Source organism: Paramisgurnus dabryanus, chromosome 21 (assembly GCF_030506205.2).
Source record: "Paramisgurnus dabryanus chromosome 21, PD_genome_1.1, whole genome shotgun sequence".
Lineage (NCBI taxonomy): Eukaryota > Metazoa > Chordata > Actinopteri > Cypriniformes > Cobitidae > Paramisgurnus > Paramisgurnus dabryanus.
This window is the reverse complement of record NC_133357.1, coordinates 25,632,870-25,657,678: the sequence shown is the minus strand read 5'-3', so window position 1 is coordinate 25,657,678 and position 24,809 is coordinate 25,632,870. Positions and strand designations below refer to the sequence as shown.

General features: G+C 37.5%; 1 protein-coding gene across 2 annotated transcripts; it reads left to right on the top strand.

Moving 5' to 3' along the window:
* The first annotated feature begins 2,600 nt into the window (after positions 1 to 2,600).
* On the top strand, positions 2,601 to 10,243 carry LOC135772871 (potassium voltage-gated channel subfamily A member 3). Of its 2 annotated transcripts, none has more exons than XM_065282435.2 (2): positions 2,601 to 5,517; positions 9,307 to 10,242. In XM_065282435.2, the coding sequence occupies exon 1, from the start codon at positions 2,899 to 2,901 to the stop codon at positions 4,450 to 4,452; it is 1,554 nt and encodes a 517-aa protein (XP_065138507.2). In that variant the 5' UTR covers positions 2,601 to 2,898; the 3' UTR covers positions 4,453 to 5,517; positions 9,307 to 10,242. The 2 variants fall into 2 exon arrangements, with proteins under 2 accessions (XP_065138507.2, XP_065138508.2); XM_065282436.2 differs by having other exon boundaries at positions 2,845 to 5,517; positions 9,304 to 10,243.
* The last annotated feature ends 14,566 nt before the right edge of the window (positions 10,244 to 24,809 follow it).

The window sequence follows — 24,809 nt, the reverse complement described above, 5'->3', positions numbered from 1 at the left end:
AGCCAATGAAAGCATATTAAATACTTTTTCAGTTTGTGTAACTTCAAGTAATCATTCAGTTGTCTTACAAGTTAGATTGTATATTGTCTGTTTCTGGGATCGAACCAATGGCTTTTTGCGCTGCTAATGCAACTAAGCCAAACTCAATTAATAGTGGAGTATTATTCATTTTACACACCTGTGGCTTTGTGTATTTAAAACTGTATTTACCTAGGCAAAGATTAATAATAAGAGCTCTGTACATGGTAATAACATATTGTGAGCTTTAAACGTGTTTGTTTCTTCATTCTTATGTATATGTTTAATTTTTTACTAATAACAATGACTGCTGAGTTAGCAGTATATGCTAGTGAATGCTATATGCTAGCGTTTATGCTGAAGTCCTACTATTGACATAACAGTTACGTTTTGCAGGTCCAAACAAAAAAATGTACCACTCAGAAACGTCCATTAACAATCTTAAACAATTAGTTGTTCCTAAAAATTAGTATTTTCGTTAAAATTCCGTGGGATAGTCACGGAATTTTGTGCTCATTTTTCCGTGGCATTCTCAAGGATCTCTACATTGTTCCGTGGCCCTGCTACGGACTGTCTTTTTCCGTGGCATTCTCACGGATTAGTTACTAAACTGCTTTTTCCTATTGTCAAACCATTGTCACTTTGGTTTAGGGTTAGATTTGGTGTTTGCGTTAGTATGTCACTTTAAGTATTGGTTTATACTATTTTTTTTTCTTTTATATTTTCTAAACTTTAAACAATTGTCGCTTGGCGTTGGGGTTAGAGTTGGGTTTGGGTAGGGATGTCATTTCATGTAAATCTAACCCTAAACCGAAGTGAAAATGGTAAGAATGGTAAGACAAAACAGTTGAGTACCCAATCCGTGAGAATGCCACGGAAAAAAACAGTTGGTAGCAGGGCCATGGAAAAATGCGGAGATCCATGAGAATGCCACGGAAAAATAAGCACAAAATTCCGTGACTACACTGTAAAAAAAATCCGTAGAAATTACAATGGTATTGCAGCTGGGTTGCCGGTAATTTACCGTAGATTTACATTTATGTTATTTACTGGCAAGTGTTTGTTCAAAGTTAAATAAATTTTAAATATTAACAAGTCTTTATCTTTACAGAATAAAACTATACAATATCAGCCTCATGCAAAGCATTCTGGGAACCAGAAATCATCATCAACCCTTTTTCTGTTTTTGCTTCAGATTTTGTTTCCCAGAATGTTTTGCTTGATGCTGTTTTTTAGTTTTACTCTGTAAAGACAAAGACTTGTAAATGTTTAATGTTCATTTAACTTTGAACAAACTCTTGCCAGTAAATAACATAAATGTAAATCTACGGTAAATTACCGGCAACCCAGCTGCAATTTCTACGGATTTTTTTTACAGTGTATGCTTACATCTCTTTACTAATGTGAGCTACTGGCATGAGCAACATGAGCCTCAAAGCAGAGCAAAGGAAATAGGAGCAGAGCTCAACATTATTATTCATGACCCTTCCAAATCGGGCAAAAATAGACCATTTCATTCAAAGGACAAATCCCAGGGTTGTAAATGGACATGTGAAAACGTTTCTGTATAATATTTGCACTTATTAAAGTTACATACCTTCTATGTATGAACAATTTAACAGATTATTTCAATGCATTCTTTGGCACCTTTAAATAATTTGTACTATTTAAGAATCACCTGTAAGGACTTTAATTGTTAATATTAAATCCTATACGCATCAAGATTATTTTGTTTTAAACAGCCATTAGATTTACTTTTAATGTGAAACATGTGCACAGACATCCCAATGAAATTATAATAGATCTACCCACTAATATACTGCAGTGTGAATACCCTTAGGTAAAGTTATAATTAGTTTGATACATTATATTGTGTTTTATTTTAGATTGTGATCATATATTTCCGGTTTATTTCTTCTAATTTCAGAACTACGGACAGCTCCATATTTCCATCAGTATGTTTTTTTTTTCTGCTTTATTTTTGCTTAAAGAGGCGCAGTCCATTAGCGTGCTCTTTTAAAATGTGTCTCTCAATCTCTTTCAAAATAAAAAAAAAATATTTATGTGCCATCATGTGAGGTTAAAATCAACATATCTATAAATCATAGTGTATGAATAAATAAACAAATCCATTACTGTGGCTTACACCGTCACACCCGCCCAAACAAATAATCATCATCTCTCTGTATTTATTAAATGAACTAATGCACCCTTGTGATGGTCCATGCGTGAAATAGTCACGCATTTTCGTGATATAGGGTTGCAACAAGATGAAGTCCCTGCTGCTCTCTAAATGTCAATAACAGTGACGCTAGAGCACGTCCTCCTTTTATCTTTAAAGTGGGGCCAGGTGCACATGCCACCTCTCGTTGACATTCTGGAGCCTTTGCCCAAAGCTGAGTAGCCTATTCAAAGCACGTCAGAAACGACTAAAGCATTTGTTGAGGTTTTACGTGTTGGTTCCTGAAAAAAAAAAAACTTTGCTCATACATTAACATCTCAAGACCGACTGTTTAATAACTGTTTGATTGATTTGATTTATTTTGGGTAAATTTTGGAATAACGTCGCACGGACGCTCCCCTACAAACAGCGGGGTGGGCTTCAGTGACGCGCGTCTGAGGTTCATGTTTATGTCTGTCAAGTTTGTGATTGGGCGACTCGTAAATGTGCGTTGAGCATCCGCGCGCCGTGGGCGGGAACAGGAATGTTTATAAACCACGGTGCGCGCGCCGTGGGCGGGAAGACTGTATTGAGAAAGTAGTGATTCGAGAGGGAGAAAGGAGAAAGCGCGAGGACGCGCGGCTGCAACGGGCGGCTGTGGCTGACTGGAGCTCGTAGTGGAGGCGCGGCTTCCACTGCCCCTCCACCTAAGCAGCTGTATGGACGACCACCTCAGTCTCCTCCACTCGCCTCCACCTTCCTCAACCAAGCACAGGGGCAACCTCGTAAACCACGGCTACGCCGAAAACGACCAATACATCATGACAATTGTTGCTTGCGACAACATGCTGGAGGAGTCGGCGGCGCTGCCCGGGCACCACTCGCTGGAGCGCTACGAGCCAGACCATGAATGTTGCGAAAGAGTTGTCATCAATATATCAGGCTTGCGTTTCGAGACCCAGCTCAAAACCCTTTCTCAATTCCCTGAGACTTTACTCGGAGACCCCAAGAAGAGAATGCGCTACTTTGACCCACTGAGAAACGAGTATTTCTTTGACAGAAATCGCCCCAGCTTCGATGCCATTTTATATTACTACCAGTCAGGGGGGCGTATACGGAGACCTGTCAACGTTCCTATTGACATTTTCTCGGAGGAGATACGCTTCTATGAACTTGGGGAGGAAGCCATGGAGAAATTTAGAGAAGATGAAGGCTTTATAAAAGAGGAAGAGCGCCCTTTGCCCACAAATGAATATCAGCGACAGGTGTGGTTGCTGTTCGAGTATCCAGAGAGCTCAGGTCCAGCCAGGGGTATTGCTATCGTCTCGGTTTTGGTGATTTTAATATCTATCGTTATTTTTTGTCTGGAAACGTTACCCGAGTTTCGTGATGACAAAGACCGCGCCACGGCCGCTCCCCTAATAAACGGAACTGTCCCTTACTTCACGAGTCCTTTCTCCGACCCTTTCTTTGTCGTTGAGACCCTTTGCATAATTTGGTTTTCGTTTGAACTGCTTGTCAGATTTTTTGCGTGCCCGAGCAAGGCTACGTTCTCCAAAAACATAATGAACATCATTGACATTGTGGCAATCATACCCTATTTCATCACCCTAGGGACTGAACTCGCAGAAAGGCAAGGAAACGGCCAGCAGGCGATGTCCTTGGCCATTCTCCGGGTCATCAGACTTGTCCGGGTGTTTAGGATTTTCAAGCTATCGCGGCACTCAAAAGGTCTCCAGATTTTAGGGCAAACCCTGAAAGCCAGCATGAGAGAGCTGGGCTTGTTGATATTCTTTCTCTTCATTGGGGTTATACTGTTCTCTAGCGCCGTCTACTTCGCAGAGGCAGATGATCCCGACTCGGGCTTCAACAGCATCCCCGATGCGTTCTGGTGGGCGGTGGTCACCATGACGACAGTGGGATACGGAGATATGCACCCAGTCACCATAGGGGGCAAAATCGTTGGCTCTCTGTGTGCGATTGCGGGCGTGTTAACCATCGCTTTGCCAGTCCCTGTTATAGTGTCCAATTTTAACTATTTCTACCACAGAGAGACTGAGGGAGAGGAGCAGGCTCAGTACCTCCACATTGGCAGCTGTCAGCCTTTGTCCTCCTCCGAGGAGTTAAAGAAGACGCGTAGCACGTCGTCCCTCAGCAAGTCGGAATATATGGTCATTGAGGAGGGCATCAACAGCGCGTTTAAGCAGCCCAACTTCCCCGCTCACAACAACCAAAACTGCGTAAACATTAAAAAGATGTTCACAGACGTCTAGACTGATAGAAAGTGCGTTTATATGAGAACTGTACCAATAATAATCTTCGCGTATCGGTGCGTAAAGGCAAAGCTGTGGGATAATGTCATGGCTAATGGCAGTGGAGTGCTCCATTTCCAAGACCGAGAGTCATTATTACGTGTTTTACGCGCCGGTCCCATGCAGTGTTTGTCACCCATTCGATTTAACCATATTACTGTGAGAACAAAGCCACTATTGGCTTACAGACTATTTAGGGTCTTTTAGGGAACTTTCACTCATGTAGACAGTATGTGAAATAAGTATATCGACCTAAATAATTTGCTCATTGCCTATTTATTGCAAATTTGCTCCAGTTTTTGGGCGAGAAAATGAGAGCAGATAAAGACGTGGAGAGGTAGCCTATTTAATGCCATCGTGTGTTTTCTTACACATTGGACAAAAATACGGATAACATATCACTTGTTGAATTAAGTGTCTTACAATGACTTATATTGTGCTTATTTTCTGTGTTTGTGTCTCGTCAACAAAGATGCATAAGATGCTGTATGTGCACTTTTGTTCTGCTATTCGTGCAGAGATAGAAAATCTGAGAATTTTGACTTGTAATACATTTTAAGCACAAATCTCAGAGACTTTTTAATGTGCAACAATGAGACAAGCGCGGTGGGGAGATCGCTTTCGACTGGATACTTTTAATCACGTTGGAGTGATGCAGTCTCCATAGCGACGATAGGCTCCGCGGTACCCGCTACTGTTGCCATGGCGTTCTTTTTTGTTTTCACAGTAATCCTTCAGATTGCTTTTTAGTCTGGATGAAGATTCAACCCAGAATGAGCTAATATGACCTCCTATGAATGCTACAGGTCAACGCGGAACCACAAATTGTACTGGATTATATTTTAAATTTCCACCCATTAAGACACTCCCTGGGATAAAGTGCAATACGTTTCAAATATGAGTTGTTACACACCTAAACACTGCCCAATTCACTGATCATCAAAAGAGGCTGCTGCTGTACCAACGCCAAATGTTTTGAGCCTATTCCCAAACAGGATGGACTTCTCGCCTTGTCTTAATAAACAGGTGAAGCAAACATCACATTACACAAATGAAAAATATGATCCATAATTGTAAAATGGTCATTAATCACGTGCTTGTGTGTGGGGGGCACAGATTTAAAATAAGGTATGCCATTAAAACACACCTGTTTTTTAGATACTGTGTTTTTATAGGCTGCAATACGCAAAGCTGTCCCACATATGATTACCTTGAGTTGACATTGATAAAGTGGCTGTAACATGAAGACCATGGTAGTGCTGCCATCTTGTGGCTCAGAATATTACGATGGCCTTACAGGTCATTTTAGTTTAGAGATCTAATACTTGACTATATATATATATATATATATATATATATATACTTATTTATTTATTTATTTATTCAGATCACCATGATCCTCTGTGATAAGGCTTTGCGTTAATAGTACCAAAGGTCATGGATTTGAACCGAATGCTAATAAAAAGTATACGTTGTAATGCACTGTACGTTGCTTTAGAAAGCATCTGCCAAATGCATTAATGTACAAAATATCAGCTCATGTAGAAATAAAAGCATATTTCTCCTAATTTCAGAACTATGGACAGCTCCATAGAACCCAACCTGTTGGATTATAATTTAAACTATGCTAGGTTGTTTCAACCCATTGTTGGGTCAAATATAAACTGTTCCCAACGAATGGGTTTATCCCTTTCTGACCCAATGCTGAGTTGAAAATAAAGTGGGAGCTTGAATTTGCGATACCCTGTTGTGAGAGCGAAACAATGATAAGTTTAAATGCACAGAGACATGCTAACAGCTGTATCTGATCTACTGCCAGATTGCGTATGTCATTGCAGGGAATCTAGGACAGGCTGTGTTTCTTGGGGAGCATTAGAGAGATGTTCTGCACGGCTGCATTCACAGCCACCTCCTGTCTGTCTTCTGCTATATGGTGTAGCGTTTACTTGTAATTTGAACCCATCTTCCCTCTTTACCCTGCAATGTAATGCATCCTATAGTGTCTCCTTTGACCCGTTTAGCCTGAGAGGCATTTCTGTGCTTTTTAAAGCTTTTACTGCTTTGGCCTCCATGTTGCATAATAGACCTACTGTAAATGAAAGTCCTCGACTCTTGGACTTTATTCAGGACAAGTAAGCTCTACTTTCTGATATAAGGTCAGTCTAAAAGGCTAGAGGAAATAATGTGCAGATTTTGTTTCGTGCTCCATTTATGTTACAATATTAATCATCTCTTGACAGTTTATTAATGAAAGGTTGGTATATTAGCATTTTTAATAAATCGTGGTGCCTGCTTAAGTAACTATCACTGAATGGATTATCATCTTATTACTAAAGTTTGATGTGCAATTCATCCTACACTATTTGTGGTCCAGTAATGAATAATACATTTTCGCCTATAGTACCCGTTTACGTTAAAGAGACATTGAACATATTGCAATTTGTACGTATTTTACTAGGTGGGTAATTCGTATGAATTTCTATGACATTTTTGTATGTTTTTTTATGATTTGCTTTCACATTATTTTTTATTTTATAATTGTACGTTTTTGTATGAATCACTTTGTATGAATTTATTCGATAAGCCAACTTGTAAAATACGTACATGGAAAAAATTTAGCATGTTTATCAAATATATATATATATTTGATAAACATGCTAAATATATATATATTTATGCTATATATATTTATGCTACTTTAACTTAAAATTTTATAAGTTTAACAATTTCAACTTGTTTTTATAAGTAATGTCAACTATTCACAGGTCAAAATTTAAAATAGTAGGTTTAATTGACTTGCAAAACCAAGTTGTTTAAACTTTATGCTAATTTTTTTTAAAGTGTAGGAATTCCCATAAAAGCAGATTTAAAACATGTCCAGATCAGAATATGTACCAGTCGCAGCTCGTGACTGCTTATCCGAGGGGCGATAAAAAAACAAGTGTTCGGAGTGTCGTGTGTTGTTTGCGTTTTCAAAATATGTGTTTGTTGCGTCGAGTGAAACTATGTGCATCACGTGTTTTGTCAAAATAAGTGCCTGCTGCACACGCATCAAAACTGTTTATGATAAAAGAGACACTTACGTTCACAAAATACACTCAGACACTCCCTTAACACTAAACTCTGATTACTCATGAGATTATGCGAGGATCTGGCAAACGCAAGCGTCTCTTTATCATAAACCCTTTAGACGCATCTGCAGCAGACACTTATTTTGACAAGACACGTGATGCATATTGTTTCACTCGACGCACAGAAAACATATTTTGAAATTACGAACCACACACATGATGGGCTACCTACATGTTGTGACAAACTTCGGATCGAGCGCCCTCGAAAAAAGAAGTCACCGGCCACTGATATGTACATTGTATAAACATCCCATCCCTTACGTAAGGAATAATTGACGACGGGCCATTGAATTATAAGAAAATAATGCACACCTGGTGTCGTGCCGTTACACCACAGGTGTGCATTATTTTCAAATAATCCAAAGGACCGGAGTCAATTATTCCGCTTATACCACGGTTACCACAAACATTGCTCCGGTGCCTATTTTTAAGACATTAAACAGGTTAGGCGTGCGGTTTACAGAAAAATAATCAACACCCATAGAACATTTCTCAGCCAATCAGAATGCAGCATTCAACAGACCTGTGGTATAACACAAAATAACCATGATTTTACAGCCATGGTTTTCAAAAACCATAGTTACACCATGGTATCTGTAGTAAAACCATGGTTTTGCTGATAGTAATCAATACACCAAAAAAACATGGTTACTACACTTTTACCACAAAAAACATGGTGAATTTTTGCAGAAATGGACCAACAACTCAAAACATCATAGCAACCACATAGAAACTCATTTGCAACCACACACAGCATCCTAGCATTATGCACTGTTTCATTCTCCATTTATGTTACAATATTAATCATCTCTTGACAGTTTATTAATGAAAGGTTGACAAATGAGCATTTTTAATAAATAGTGGTGCCTGCTTAAGTAACTATCACTGAATGTATTACCATCTTATTACTAAAGTTTGATGCACTATTTTTGGTCCAGTAATGAATAATACATTTTTGCCTATAGTACCCATGAAATTACATTAAAGAGACATTTAACATAATCATCGCAATTTGAACGTACTTTACTAGGTGGGTAATTTGAATGAATTTCTATGACCATTTTTGTATATTTTTGTACGATTTGCTTTCACCCCTATGATGTTGGGCATAATTTCTTAAAATAGTTATACATTTTTCATTTTTTTATGAATTAATACGATTTAACCAACTTTGCTTTCAAAAATTGCAGCATGAAGTTAAAACAACGTGGTTTTGCAAGTGAATTTAACGTGCTGTTTAACAGACCCAAGCTTTGGTTTGTCTTTTTTCAGATTTCTACCAACTATTTTGGGGTTAGGAAGAACCAATAAATAGAATAACCAAATATTTTTCTTTGAACATGAGGCAATGTATTTGTCCATGTTTGTGTACAACAGATTCCAGTCCATGTATGTGGACACCCAGGTCTAACGAGGTCAAAGTTTTGACATGTGATAAGTTGACATAACTTATAAAACAAGGTGAAATTGTTTAACTTATATTTTTATGTTACTTGAACTTAACTTAAATAATGTTGATTTGACAAAAATACTGCTTTTTGTAAAGGGTGCACATTATGTATGTGCAAACACCACTCACATTCTACTTTAAATTGCACCCCTTTTCCAAGCAGTAACCTTACATGATTTCTACAAATTGTTTTAAAGCTTTAATGTATTTTTGTTTATTGTTCATCCACAGCAGTGAGGAAAGAGAGAAAAGCCATGATGCTTTAAATGAGGCCGGATTGCCTGTGTGGACACCAGTTTGCCAAACATAGGGGCTCGTGAACTGTTCCCTTCTCCTCCATTCTTAGGAGGAGGTGCCTTCAAAAACCCTACCCCCTCCAGCCTTCGGGCCCTGATTCCCCCCTGGCTAGACAGCCCCAGCACACCACTTGCCTTTGCTGTCTTTAGTATTCTATTGCTTTACCAAAAGAAGATGGACTCGTATGTTCATGTGGTTTTTTTGCTGCTACACGTAAGACTTTTATGACTTTCTGCATAAGTGCTTCTACTCGCCCCTCTCGCCCTCTGCCATAGCCGGGCTTCATAGGGGTGTGCAAGTTATGCTATCCATCAGTTGTCATTTGTCGTCAGGTTGTGATGTCGTCTTCAACCTTGCTGTATAAACTGAAAGTCATGAATGTGATTGCCTCCTTGTCATTTTTGAGTGGTGTTGGTCTCTTTCTTTAAATTCATTTGTTTGTGTGTGACATCACGTACAACACATTTTAACTAGTACTATTTATACGTTGAAATCTTTAATAATCGCATCACAACCGTGACACGAAGGCAGTTGTGTCGATGCAAAATTTGTACTGTTGCATCATGCTGAAAAGTATAATTAAAGTGATAGTTCACCCTAAAATAAAAATTCTGGGCCCTATTTTAAACGATATAAGCGCATTGTTTAAAGCACACGGCACACAGTCTAAATGGGTGTGTCCGATGCCCCTTTTGCTAATTTAACGACAGGAAAAATGGTTTGTGCGCCGAGCGCATGGTCGATAAGGGTTGTTCCTATTCTCATAATGAGTAATGGGTGTGTTTTGGGCATATAGTGCAATAAACCAATGAGAGTCTCAGCTCTCGTCCCCTTTAAAAGCCAGAAAAACTAAACAGAGGAAGAAGATCCCCAGTTTAAGATTAATGTAAAAAATGTGTTGTTTTCATTTTTATTGAAATGTTAATTTTTTTGGATTAAAACCTTTAAAACCTTTTTTTTCAGTCATAGAAGTACAAATAGGAGGCTTTTAATTGCTGTAAATGTATTGATAACCTACAAAATCATTGTAATCTCATAAAATAATTTGCAAATATGCAAGAAAAGGTTTGTACTCTAAAAATACAAACAAGAGATTAAGGCTGTTTCTCAATATGCGTTCTTCAGCGATCTTGCGTCCTTGTGTCCTCGCTCTACGTCATCATTAACCGTTGAAATTAAATTCCAATTCTAAAGAACACAAGTACAGAAGACGCATGAAAATACTCGGATGAGTTCTTGATATCGAGGATCCATCGAGTGCAGACTTGCGCGCTGAAATCTGGGGAGGTCACGTGACCAGCAGGAAGATCGCACACATCTCAATTCACACAGGTGCGTTCTGTGTTCTCGCGACCTTCTGAGTTCGTTTTTACGAGGTCGCTTGGCAATACCAGTCTCCACGAGAACACAAGTCCGTTCTTTGCGTTCTTGGAATTGAGAAACAGCCAAAGAATTTACAAAGGTGCGGAGAGCCGAAACATTTCAGCACTCGGACAGCGCCATGTTTTTTTTTTAAAGCATTACTTAAAATGGCTGTTTCTCAATTCCAAAAACGCAAAGAAAGGACTTGTGTTCTCGTGGAGACTGGTCTTGCCAGGCGACCTCGGAAGAACGAACTCAAAAGGTCGCGAGAACACAGAATGCACCTGTGAGAATTGAGATGTGTGGGATCTTCCTGCTGGTCACGTGACCTCCCCAGATTTCAGCGCGCAAGTCTGCACTCGATGGATCCTCAATATCAAGAACTCATCCGGGTATTTTCATGCGTCCTCTGTACTTGCGTTCTTGAGAATTGGAATTGAACTTCGACTGTTAATGATGACGTAGAGCGAGGACACAAGGACGCAAGATCGCTGAAGAACGCATATTGAGAAACAGCCAATGTTTCTGATCTCACCATATCCACAGGTACAGAGTCATCATATACAATAAATTAATAAAAAAAAAAAAACATTTAAAAACAGATGCATTTGTTTAAAGCAAAGCATTTATTTACTTACCAGGCTATAGGTGAAGCAGCTCTTTGTGCCTTCTAAAGTCTCATAATCGGTCCTCATTTATGTCCAAGAGACTCAATAATAATCTTTTACATTCAATCCTTTAATCTTTCATATTTAAAAGCGTTTTTGTGCTGCTGCGCATTCATGTATGTGATAAACAAACCGCGTTGTCGTCCCGTTTACAGGCACATATTACTAATGCGCTCCTTAAATAACAAAAACAATATTGTGCCATTGACTTTAGACTTTAGAGCAGGTTTTTGTTGGTCAATGTCGTAGTCTATTTTAGTTGCCTCAAAATAGCAATGCGCCAACGATGCGCCTGAACACACATCGTTTTTATACCAGAGCACCCATGGGCACCAAATTGGGCGCAAATGCATTTGCTATTTAAACAACTTGGTGCTAATTGTAAAAATTATCATTGCACCGGGGTGAAACTAGCAAAAGACACTTGCGTCTGGCATTGCGCTGCATTGCGCCAGGTGTATGAAAGAGCCCTCTGTCTTTTATACCCGCCCCTATGTTGTTTCAAACTTGTAGGAGATTATTTTATTCTGTTGAACACAAAAGAAGATATTTTGTTAAATGATAACCACAAAGAGGCACCCAATGGTTTACACATTTAGGAAAAATACTATGAAAGTCAGCGGGTGCTGGCAACTGTGTGATTACCATCATTTATTGTGTTCAACAAAATAAAGAAACTCATACAACATATGGTAATTATGACAGAATGTTCGTTTTTTGGGGTGAACTATCCCTTTAAACACTGTGGTACAATAGGCAGTAAAGTATTTTGCATTTAGTCATAGTTAAATTGCATTGTTAGGACCCATTTACACAGGGTGTGATCACGTGTTGCTATGGTTGCAAGTTTTTTATGTAATTTAAATACCCAGTGACTATATTCGCTATATAGCAGCACCACTAGTGCCTCATGGCCTTTATAAAATGCAGGAAACACATTTCGTTTAATACTATTTTATTTGATCAAGTACAGCATCTTTGACCTTCTGCTTGAAGATCAAGTCTCTTACATGTCAATAGCTGACCTTAGGAACAGGTGTCATGGCGGTCCCTATGACCTCTTCACCTCCCCTATAATGTGCTGTGGCATTCCTGTAGGTCAAACAGTATAGCACAACGCTAGTAAAGCCAAGGTCATAGTCTTGATTCCTAGGGAATGCAGAAAATTTATATAGCATGTTGTTTAAATACCATGCGAGTCAATTTGGGTTAAAGCATCTGCTAGATGCATACATGTCAACATTCTTTTAAATAGTTCAGTGTGCCTTTAAAAAGCTATGCTCAGAATTGCAGTGGCCCGGTTGCATGACCTTCAGAAACTGCAGAAGACGTCTTTACTTCAAGTGGAGGAAGAGGACAATGTGAGTATACCTTTAATGCCCCAAAGTGCTGTTCGGTTTAGCATACTGCCTGTGTCTTATATGGATGAGAACATTTTCAGGTGGATTTATCTGTGAATGACTTCTCATCATTCTGTAGTGATGTGCTATTAATACTAATGTGAAAAGAGGGATGCCATGAGTAGGCACGCCACTGTATGAGTCACCAATACTGAATAAAGATGAATACATCTCTGTGATAACTCCACATTCATGTAAGGTTATTTTAAAACTGGTTTAAGATTTCCTTTATAATTCCTGTTTTGTACCCTATTAAACCTGCGTATATCTGTTTTTTTTAAGTCAGCAAGAGAAATCGAATATCCCTTCCGAGACTTATTTCTCGAATGTGCATTTCTCATGAAATAGCATAATATAAATGCTGACCTTTATGGACGTATATACCATGATGCATAAATGCTCAGAGAAGGCTGACTCTGTGCTTATTCTGAATTTTTTTTGAAAATCAGGTGTTATTCTGACATTGCAAGCATATGTTTTCATCTAACAGAAAGGCACATGTGCAGTTTTCTTTATGGATTGTCCAAGATGGTCATTTCTAACCAGTTTACCTGAAACTAGTAAGAAAAGTAAACTCTTAATTTGAAATTTACTTGTAAAACTTATTTATATTACGTGAAAATGTATTTATCTCTTGTAGAAAATTCAAAGTGTTGTTACAGTACAGTCCAGGGAATGGAAGAGCAGATTTTTCTGACGGATGACGCTCACGCATTTGGTTTCTATGGCTGTCATGTTGTGGCCACAGATGGGTTGGATTGTCACCATGTTGAAGAGGGAGTTGAAAGGAAATGTTGTCACACTGTGACCAGATGGAGTTTATTCTCTTATCAGTTGGTGTTTACTTTTCAGCCGTTAACTTAAAGGAATATTCCACTTTCATAAAAACTTTTTTTGATAATTTTAGGGCTTTGAACCAGAATATTTTCCCCAACTGGTTCGTTCCGAACAAAAACAGTTTACCGTTTTCGGTTCAACCCTAAAATTGATGTTCCTGAACCAGTTAGAACAAAAAATAAAGTTCCTGAACCGGTTAATTGTGTTCCATCAGCTGTGGGGCATACAAATAAGCAGGCTGATCATTTAAACTTAAATTATTTGTCTACGTAATTTTCCTTAAGTCTCTATCTTATCATCAAACTTTTAAAAAGGCTACATTATGTAAATGGCATAACTGGTATTCTGACATGCTTACATTTGTTTCAGCATATCACATGAATTAAGACATGGACAATTTCTGCCATGTCGTTTATTGGCAAACAACTTAAACAAATGTTTTTATTAAACAAAGAATACTGTAGTATTTCGAGATCATTTTGTTTGTATGTGTCCTGTCAAGAACTGTTTGTTCACTTGCTTTTTGAAACGCGTCTCTCTGTGTATGCACTTTTGAGTGCACTTAAACCCACGTACACACACAGACGGAGGACGAATTCCAAACGGCGATTCAGGAAGAAGATGCAGCATAAACAGTTGCTCCACATAAAGTGTAAATTACGTTGTCTTTCAGTGCTTTATTCACCAAATGTATTTTAATTGGCTACATGAGACACAGTAGCACAACTCTCTCTCAAGTTTATACATCAAAAGTTCTGATCTTTGAAGGGCATAGCGATGCATTTAATTGGAGTTGGCCGGGCACATTCAACCGCATAAGCATCTGCGCATACAGAAAATTGCTCACTTTAGCGCCTTTTGCTGTTAAATTGTTTAAAATCACTTAAATGATAACATTTGCAAGCCTTTGAAACACGTTCAAATGATCAACTTTCACCCCATTTAAATTTCAGTATTAATCCACGAATCGCATGCGAGCCGAACCGTGGGTCGTGATCTGTACGGATCACGGATCAATTGTGATCCGTTACACCACTAAGTAGTATAATAAAAAAACAAACATCTTGAGATACTTGGTAGATATTTACCTCTTATGATTGAGCATCAGAGACTTGGGCTTGAGTAGGCTATTTGCTGGTTGCAAGCTTTTCAGTTCTCCGATGAGTCAACGACGACCGGAAGTGAACTTCACCGAGTCAAATTTCAAATGTTTGAAAGTTTCTGGTTTCGTTTCTGTTCCTTGCAAGACATACAAAGTTCCTGGTTTTCCATGAACCGGTTCAAAGCCTTGGATAAATTACTCATCCCCATGTCATCCAAGATGTTTATGTCTTTCATTGTTCAGTTGAGAATAATTTTTTTTTAGGAAAACATTCCAGAATTTTTCTCCATATACAGTAGTAGACTTTAATGGACCTCAACAGTTTACAGTTCCAATAGGCTTTATGCCCAGCTGCACTACTTCCTGAACTTCAGCTAGCTCCTTGTTTCCTGTCTGCTATTATTGGACAAACTGATTAATCCAGGGGTGTCTGATTATTGTTGTTGTGACTACTGAGGTCAGGCACACCTGGATTAATCAGTTTGTCCAATAATGGCAGACAGGAAACAAGGAGCTGGCTGAAGTTCAGGAAGTAGTGCAGCTGGGCATAAAACCTATTCAACGTCAAAGGGCACTAAACAATCCCCATCGAGGCATAAGGGTCTTACATAGAAAAACGATCATAATTTTCATTAAAAAATTTACAATCTCATAACTTTCAGAGACAGTGTCACATACCTGTATTTTTATTTGTGTGCAATCTGACATAAATGTACTTTTCTTACTGGTTATTCAAGCCACAGTGCACCTGCTCCCATAACTTCATCCATCATTTCAGCACGCACATACACACACAAACACACTCATACAAGCTCCTTTACAATCTCTTTATTAAGTTCATACAGTACCAACACAGACCAGATGGTGTTCTCCATGCCCACCCCACGTTCCCAGCCCATTCCCTGCCGTGATGCCATACTAGAGGGAAGGTTCCAGGATCTGACGTACTGTAGTTGGAAATTTAATAGAGAGTAGCCTAGGTCCTCAAGGGGGTTTCCTATGCAGGCCTGGCTCTACCTTTTTCCATTACATAGTCCATCACACAGAGACTACCAGCGGCATTTCCAACAGGATCTTCCTGCACATTATACTGTAGGATTCTCTCATGGCTCATTTCCCAGAGTTCCCTGGAAAGGCATATGGCATTTTGGGAAATGTCCTGTAAAAATACACTAATAGAAAAGTGAAATATGCAACAACAACATTCACTACAGGCCCAGCCTATTTCTGTTTTCCAGGAATTGAGGTTTGCATCAAGTTCAAGTAATTTCTAAAAGCATTACTACTTATACAATTGTTTAAATTAATCAGGCTAATTTATTTGCTCATAGGTATTGTACTTGGTGTAGTTTGGCATATAACTACCTACACTTTTTGTGCTACAGATATTTGTCCTGTAAATTTTGCAGATTGTTGAGACTAATATTTTTTTTATTAAGGAAGATATTATGAGGAATGTTTGTAACCAAACGATTCATGAGCCCCATTGACTTCCATGGTATTATTTTTCCTACTATTTAAGTGAATGGGGCCCATGAATGGGTTGGATTCAAACATTCCTCATATAATGTTAGTATTTATTATTTTGTTTATATAATGAAATCTTCCTCCGTATTTATTAGAACAAAGCAATTTAAATATACAAAAATACATCCATAGCAACTGCATAGCAACATCTTTGCAATGATTTATAATATTCCAGTACTGCATCAAGGCATGTTTTGCATGGGCATGCAAGGCACATATAAACTCTGCTATTGACCCTTCGCTAAGCCTCTTTAGTTACTGTTGCTACGTCTGTCAAGCTTTCGCGCCTGGCAAATCTATCTATGTATGCACAGGTGTCAGACATTCCCAAGGAGATAATTTGTAATTTTTGGTGAACAGGTGAAATATCTGAGAGAGCAAGACAAAAAGGACTGCAGTATGCATTCAAGGGATATATCCATGAGATAATATAAACTAATTAGAAAATAATTAGAAAATAATTTAATCAAAATTAAAGGTAAAGCGCAAGCAACAGCCGCCTCATAAGCTGATGATTCAAATGGGAAACACTCAAATTTAGGAACAGCTTTTTTCATGCAAAGCAGGGCAAGTAAAATTTGTGAAAATAGTCTAATAATAAAAAATCAAACAGCTTTTTAAAGTATGTCAGCCTCCGTCTTGCCTTTAATCATCTTATTTTACGTTCAAATATGCATTATGAACAAAGAACTGTCATTATTTCCAAGCAATGTGCTGAGTTAGCTAACATTAACATAGGTGTTTTTGTTAATCCTATCGACATTTAGTTGTGAATGAGGCCTTCCACATTCCTTGATGCACTTCTGGCATTTCTCCCCTTGGGTTTTAAGTTTTGGGAAGGGAAAAAATTCCACCACCCCATCCAAGCTTTTAGGATACTGGGTATTAGATTTACAAAATCCATACGCACAACGCTTCGGCATGTTTCCCTTGCTTGGAAGCTTGACAGACCTCTCATGCCTAGTTGCTAAACCAAGATTGGCCTGTTGTGGTTTTAGGCTGTGGTTTAGCGAAGGGTCAATTACTGCAAAAAAAAGAAAAGATGTTTCCTGAAAATTTTGCATATTCTGTTTAATTGTAGCATATTTTATCTGTTTTTTTTAAGGACATCATAAAGCATCATGTGTACAACACTATGTTTTTTCAACGTGATCTCATTAGAATTTGTGTGTGTTTCACGTAGAGTGTGGTTGTACCACATGTACATTTACTTATATTTTTATACACACTGAACCATACAATATTGACGTATTGAACGGACTAATACATTATTTATTTACATATTAACAGCTTTACAGACATATTGATTTGTACATATTCCTATTTATAATTATTAAAACAGCGGATGTTGGTGTTTTTTAAACTCATATTAATGACATGTTTTCAGTCGTATTTTCTGACTTATTTATTTAAGACATTTACTTAAAGGAATAGTCTACTCATTTTCAGTATTAAACTATGTTATAACCTTAACTAAGAAGGTTTGGGAGTACTTCGACTCTCTTTCTCTCCCATTATGAGAGGGAGAAGGGGAGTGGATTTTTCAGGCGAGTCGAAGTACTACCAAAAGTGCTGTTCCGCCATACAATATAGTTACCCTTTTAAATTCGCTAAGAAAAGCTCTATGTTTTATTTTGTGCCACCAAACTTGCTCGTATAACTACTCGTCTTAAATAGGAAAAACGTGGTCACTTCTAACTTTATCTCTGTTTGGTATTGAATGAATGGGCTTAAGCTAAATGCTATCGAAGTGTCGCAGCGTGCCCCAGCGCTTACGTGCACGCACTAAGATGATAGAGGGATGTATCAACTCTTCTTAGTTAAGGTAATAACATAGTTTAATATGGAGAATGAGTGGACTATTCCTTTAATTAAATGTTTTTGACTTTCAAAGAATTACACACTGTAATATTAAACAAGACTACACTTTAAAACCTTAAAATGAACAACATTTCTGGAACCATTTAACCATTTTGCAATATTCAGCTAATTTCCCATGACACACAAAAGGCTTGTGCAACAATTACACCAAAACACAACACAAATTCACAAAAGATGTTAATTTTATTCATTCGCTGTAATCAACATCTTAAAAATTATAAAAATTAACAAGAAACTTATCCAAATTCAGCCCTTTATCCAGCGATCTTGATCCCAGTTTTCAGCAGCGACTGTAAACATCAAAAATCACGTTTGTTATGAATTCAAATTCAAATATTGCATCTTGAAGCTTTACGACACATTGCTTTACGACAGTGTTATCAAAAGCTCATTGGCTCTCGCGTGCTATGTCACAGATTTGCGTCATTGCCGTTTTTCAGTCGATGTACTTTTTTTCATTTGAAATGTGCGCATTTACAGAGAAAAGCCGGATTAATAACTTTAATACTTTTCTGTACTTAATTTACTCCCGAGAGTAAATGATACATTATTATTATGATTACACTTGTCTGTCTGTTATGCTTTTTTATTTCTACATGATTTTGATAAACTGTGTAGGACTGTATTACCGATTTAAAATATCTTTTAAATGCTATATTGTTACTATTGTTACAAAAATGTCCTACACATTTCTGTCAATTACATTGCATAACATAAAAAGAATACATTATATTTTTTGGTATTTTTGGTTTGGGTTCAACAATAACATAAAACAACTTTATGGTATTTTTTACATTTTGTAGCTGTAAAAAAGTAACAATGCTACAATTAAATGTTGCAAATACGTCTACATCGTACGCTTCAGAATCTAATGAAATGTACCAAAAAATATGTTTTTGAAAGTTACATATTAATACGTATTAACAGTGACACCAGACTGATATTTTACAAGGTGGCTAAAATGTTTTTAAATCACTTGTTCACCTTCGCATTCAGTCTTAGGGCTCTATCTTACACCCGGCGCAATGCAGCGCAATGCGCGACGCAAGTGTCTTTCGCTAGTTTCCACCCTAATTTTCACATTTAGCGCCGCGTTGTTTAAATAGCAAATGCATTTGCGCCCCCTTTTGCGCCCATGGGCGTTCTGGTCTGAAAATGAGGTGTGTTCAGGCGCATTGTTGGCGCGTTGCTATTTTGAGGCAACTAAAATAGACTACGCCATTGACCAACAAAAACCTGCTCTAAAGTCTAAAGTCAATGGCGCAATGTGTTTTATGTTATTTAAAGAGCGCATTAGTATGCGCCTATAAACGGGACATACGGGACGACAACGCGGGTTTGCTTATCACAAAGTACATGAATGCGCAGCAGCACAAAAACGCTTTTAAATATGAAAGATTAAAGGATTGAATGTAAAAGATTATTATTGAATCTCTTGAACATAAATGAGGACAGATTATGAGACGTTAGAAGGCACAAAGAGCTGCTTCACCTGCAGCCTGGTAAGTAAATAAATGCTTTGCTTTAAACAAATGCTGTTTTTAAATGTTTTTTTAATGCTACCTCACGGATTTATTATATGATGACTCTGTACCTGTGGATATGGTGAGATGAGAAACATTTTTAAGTCATGCTTAAAAAAAACTCTTTGCTAAAAAAAACGTTGTCCAAAGTGCTGAAACGCGCATAGAGCCGTTTGTAACTTCTTTATCTCCTGTTTGTTACAAATAAAGTATTTTTAGAGTACAAATCTTTTCTTACATGCTTGTAAATTATTTTTTGATGATATTGGATAGCCATACATTTAAAGCAATTACAAGCCTGCTTTTTTACTTCCATGACTAAAAGAAAACGGGTTTTAAAGGTTTTAATAAAAAAATAACAATTTCAATACAAGTGAAAAACAACACAATTATTTAACATTAATCTTAAACTGGGGATCTTCTTCCTCCGCTTAGTTTTTCAGTTTACAAAGTCCGTCATCTAAATAGGGATTAGACATAGCGCCAGCGCAACTTGCTTTTAAAGGGGATGAGAGCTGTGACTCTCATTGGTTTACTGCACGTTACGCCCAAAATACTCCCATTACAATAGGACCAACCCTTTTCGACCATGCGCTCGGCGCACAAACCATTTTTCCCGTCGTTAAATTAGCAAAAGTGGATTCGGACACGCCCATTTAGACGTTGCGCTGTGTGCTTTATACAATGCGCTTAGATCGTTAAAATAGGGCCCTTAATGATTAATGGTAAATGTATTTGGCTTGCTGTCCTTGAAGGGAGGCCGGGGCTCGAGCCCCAAGTTCAACCCCCCAGAACTGCACAGAGGAAGAAAGAGAGCAGTGAAGGCGGAGATGGGGAGGAGGAGGGATGCCAGAAGATTTGCAGCTAGATGCAGAGGCATGGAGACTGCCTTACATACGCTCTTAATGATGATTGACAGGCCTGAATGTTTAGTTTCCTCCCGAACCTATATGTTTAGAAAAACATTTCGTATAACCACATTCCTACATTTTTGTACAATTTGCCTTTGCCCCTGTGACGTTGGGGTTAGGTTTCATTATTGTTTTTCCCAATTAACTTGTACAAATGTATACGAATTACCCAACTCGTAAAATATATATGAAATATGTATGAATTCTCGTGAGATCATGCTGGTACTGTGCCTTTTGGAACACTTTTACCAAAGAACATGCTATACCCCTGCCAGCACAAGATTTTGGCCCAGATGGCTGTAGTTTGCTTGCTGTGCGATGTGCCTGTATTATTTTTATTTGACCTAGAGCACAGTGAGAGGAACAGGTACAGTACATCTTGACAGCGTGCCAGAGGTGAAAGTGCTCTCTGTTGCTATGGCAGGTGTTCTTTTTCCTCTACAGTCTCGGCGGGGTGTTGGCCTGACCCAGGAGAGAAAATGACATTGTGTCTACATTGTCAAATATTGCAAATACTTTTTTCCTTTATAAAACAATGATTTTTTACAGTTTTTTTCGATTGCTAAACGACAGTGAGCACAACTGGAGCTACATGTGCAAAACTCTAACTACAGTCTGCAATACCAAAAGTCACATGAGCACAACTCTACACACATGGCTCAAAACACCTCCGTGCAGCCAAACACTAAACACAACCCTCACTGAGATAACACACACTGTCACTCAGAACACACTGAGAGGAAAAACACTAACATCAAACACCAATACACAAAATACAAACTTTATATCTTTACAGTTTTAACAATTTCAGTGATGTCACACCAAGTAATGTTTTCTTTAAAGAATGATTTATTTATTGATTTATCACATTATTTTTTTAGAACACCATAATTTTTTAAGGTAAATGAAAATTAGCAGTTTGCTTCAGTTGTCTGTAGTAATTTACGGAATTACAGTAATGAGAAAAAAAGGTAGAAACTTAAAGTACATGAAAGGTAATATTATATATAAATGAAATATATATATGAAATTGGAATTTATATTTATATGAAATTGCAATCAGCAGTGTTTGAAAGGCACAAGGCTGAAATCAATTGTGTTTTGAATGTGTGGTTCACAGTTTTGACAGCAGTGTGTTAGCATTTGAACAAAGTGCTGTAAATCCACAGTGTTGTGCAGGTTGTGGTTAAAGTCATGGGATAAGTGTGTAAAGTTTTGAAAACTGTGTTCAAGCAATGAAAAACGAACTAGAGTTTGGTCCACATGAACTGCTGCTGTGCAGACTGTAGTTAGAGTTTTGCACATGTGACTCCAGTTGTGCCCACTGGCGTTTAGCAATCGAAAAAAACTGTAATACAAATATACTAAAAATAGCATAAAATGTTTAACAGAAATATTACAGTTTTTTTCGATTGCTAAACGACAGTGGGCACAACTTTAGTCACATGTGCAAAACTCTAACTACAGTCTGCACAGCAGCAGTTCATGTGGACCAAACTCTAGATCATTTTTCATTGCTTGAACACAGTTTTCAAAACTTTACACACTTATCCCATGACTTTAACCACAACCTGCACAACACTGTGGATTTACAGCACTTTGTTCAAATGCTAACACACTGCTGTCAAAACTGTGAACCACACATTCAAAACAGAAAAGATTTCAGCCTTGTGCCTTTCAAACACTGCTGATTGCAATTTCATATAAATATAAATTTCAATTTCATATATGTATTTCATTTATATATAATATTACCTTTCATGTACTTTAAGTTTCTACCTTTTTTTCTCATTACTGTAATTCCGTAAATTACTACAGACAACTGAAGCAAACTGCTAATTTTCATTTACCTTAAAAAATTATGGTGTTCTAAAAAAATAATGTGATAAATCAATAAATAAATCATTCTTTAAAGAAAACATTACTTGGTGTGACATCACTGAAATTGTTAAAACTGTAAAGATATAAAGTTTGTATTTTGTGTATTGGTGTTTGATGTTAGTGTTTTTCCTCTCAGTGTGTTGTGAGTGACAGTGTGTGTTATCTCAGTGAGGGTTGTGTTTAGTGTTTGGCTGCACGGAGGTGTTTTGAGCCATGTGTGTAGAGTTGTGCTCATGTAACTTTTGGTATTGCAGACTGTAGTTAGAGTTTTGCACATGTAGCTCCAGTTGTGCTCACTGTCGTTTAGCAATCGAAAAAAACTGTAAATTATTTTTAATCATGTTCATGTGTTTTGCACTTATACAAGCTTCCATTTGCATTGTACAAATGCATACTATGTCAATAAAGCACATTAAACCCAAAAGAAAGAGAGATACAGATGCTAAGAGGAAGGCCCGTTCAATAACAGTGCGGAAGCGTCCTGGGACAACAAGAAAAACAAATTCAGCCCAACGACCTTGATGTGTCAGCAAAATTGATGTGAACACCCCCATGCATTCAGGTCGGTATTTATATGCATATGATGTGTGCTGTTGCTGTTCGCAGTGTACCGAATACGCATCTAATCATAAAGCTCATGAAAGCTAAATTGATCCGATTCAATCCGGATGTTGGTTTCAATCAATGAATTTGTCCATTCTATAAAGATCTACAGGTAATGTGAAAGAGTCCTTGTATGGATTTTTCCACTGGCTGGAATGGGAGGGAGGTCAACTCTCTCCTACAATCAATAGGAGAATCCATTTGGAGGCAGCATACAAAAATATGACACCGTATGGGCGGTGCACTCCCCTTACCCCTTACAGAAATGCAGTTTGGGGGATGGGAGGAGTTACCTTCTGTGTTATTTGCGCGTACCGTTAACTAAAAATATCAGGAGAAGGGCACCTTCAGAAGAGTGATGATATAATGCAATCAGAAATTATGCTATGTTTCACTGATGTTATCTCTGCGCGAGATTTGCTAACAAGCTTCCTGTTGTCATTCTGTTTTGGGTTTCCATTACTCCCTTCTACATATTCTTATGCTGAAAATAGTCGAAGGAGGAGCCATTTGTGTGAAATGTTTCCATAGTTTTTGCACTGAATTGCATAAATAAATACATTTTTAGGTAGTTTCTAAGAAATATCAATGTCTAGTATGGACTAGAAATGGATTGAAATAAAGATATGAATCTTGGTCGTTTAGATTGTCTATGTGTGTGTGTGTGTGTGTGTGTGTGTGTGTGTGTGTGTGTGTGTGTGTGTGTGTGTGTGTGTGTGTGTGTGTGTGTGTGTGTGTGTGTGTGGTTAGAAGATCAAAGCTTGTCTGAGTCATTGTGTACTGCAGTCTCCTTCGCTGGTTGCTACGGTGAAGCATCAAGGTCTCCGGAGCAAATCGGTCCCAGCTCGAAAGGGCACGATCATCTCAAATGAACACAGTCATACATGCACAAACATACACGTGTGCACATTTCGAATAGCAAATGGATGCTAGGTGCAGTGGTTAATATCAAAATAATTAAGCAAATTATGCAGATATTTTTATTGAGCAAAACAAAATAGTGTTGGGGATTACCAGCAAACAATAGCTGTCGTTTCACCATCTAGGTTAAATATAGACTTGATATAGTCAGACTATGAGTAAATCACTTCTAGTCAAAATAAATTTTGGTTATGTGTTGTTTTTGTCAAAATAACTTAAAAAAAATTATGATATTACATCATGTAAGCTTATTCAACAGTAATAAAATGGTGTTTATATCATTTATTTTTGGGTTACGGTTAGATATGATTCAAAATCAAGATTTAAAAGGTGTCCAGCATCAGAATATGTAAAAGATTTTTTTTGCACATATAAGATTAATAAGGTCTGAACTTACTATAACCATTATTTTTAGAGGATTTAAAAATTATTTAATATAGAATTATTTACATTTTTTTTAGATTATCATTATCAAAAATGATCATTACCGCACCATGATATTACATTATGCATTTACAAACTCATGTTTCGGTAATGAGAACTAAAAAGTTGTCTAGGTACTATGTAAAACAAAATGTCAACTTTTATCTTAAGAGATAAAATAACTTACCTGGTAGCCATCTTGAGTGTCACAGTCACAGTTTTTTTTTTTTTTTTTTTGAAAATGTTAATTCCTTGAGGGTTTAAACAATGATTGAAAAATGGTCTTGGACACATTTATATTCCTTATTATTGTCTCTAGATTTACCAATGATCACCAAATACCACATGTTTCTTTACTGTAAATATTTATAGTATAACATGCACTGAACCTTTTTATTTTT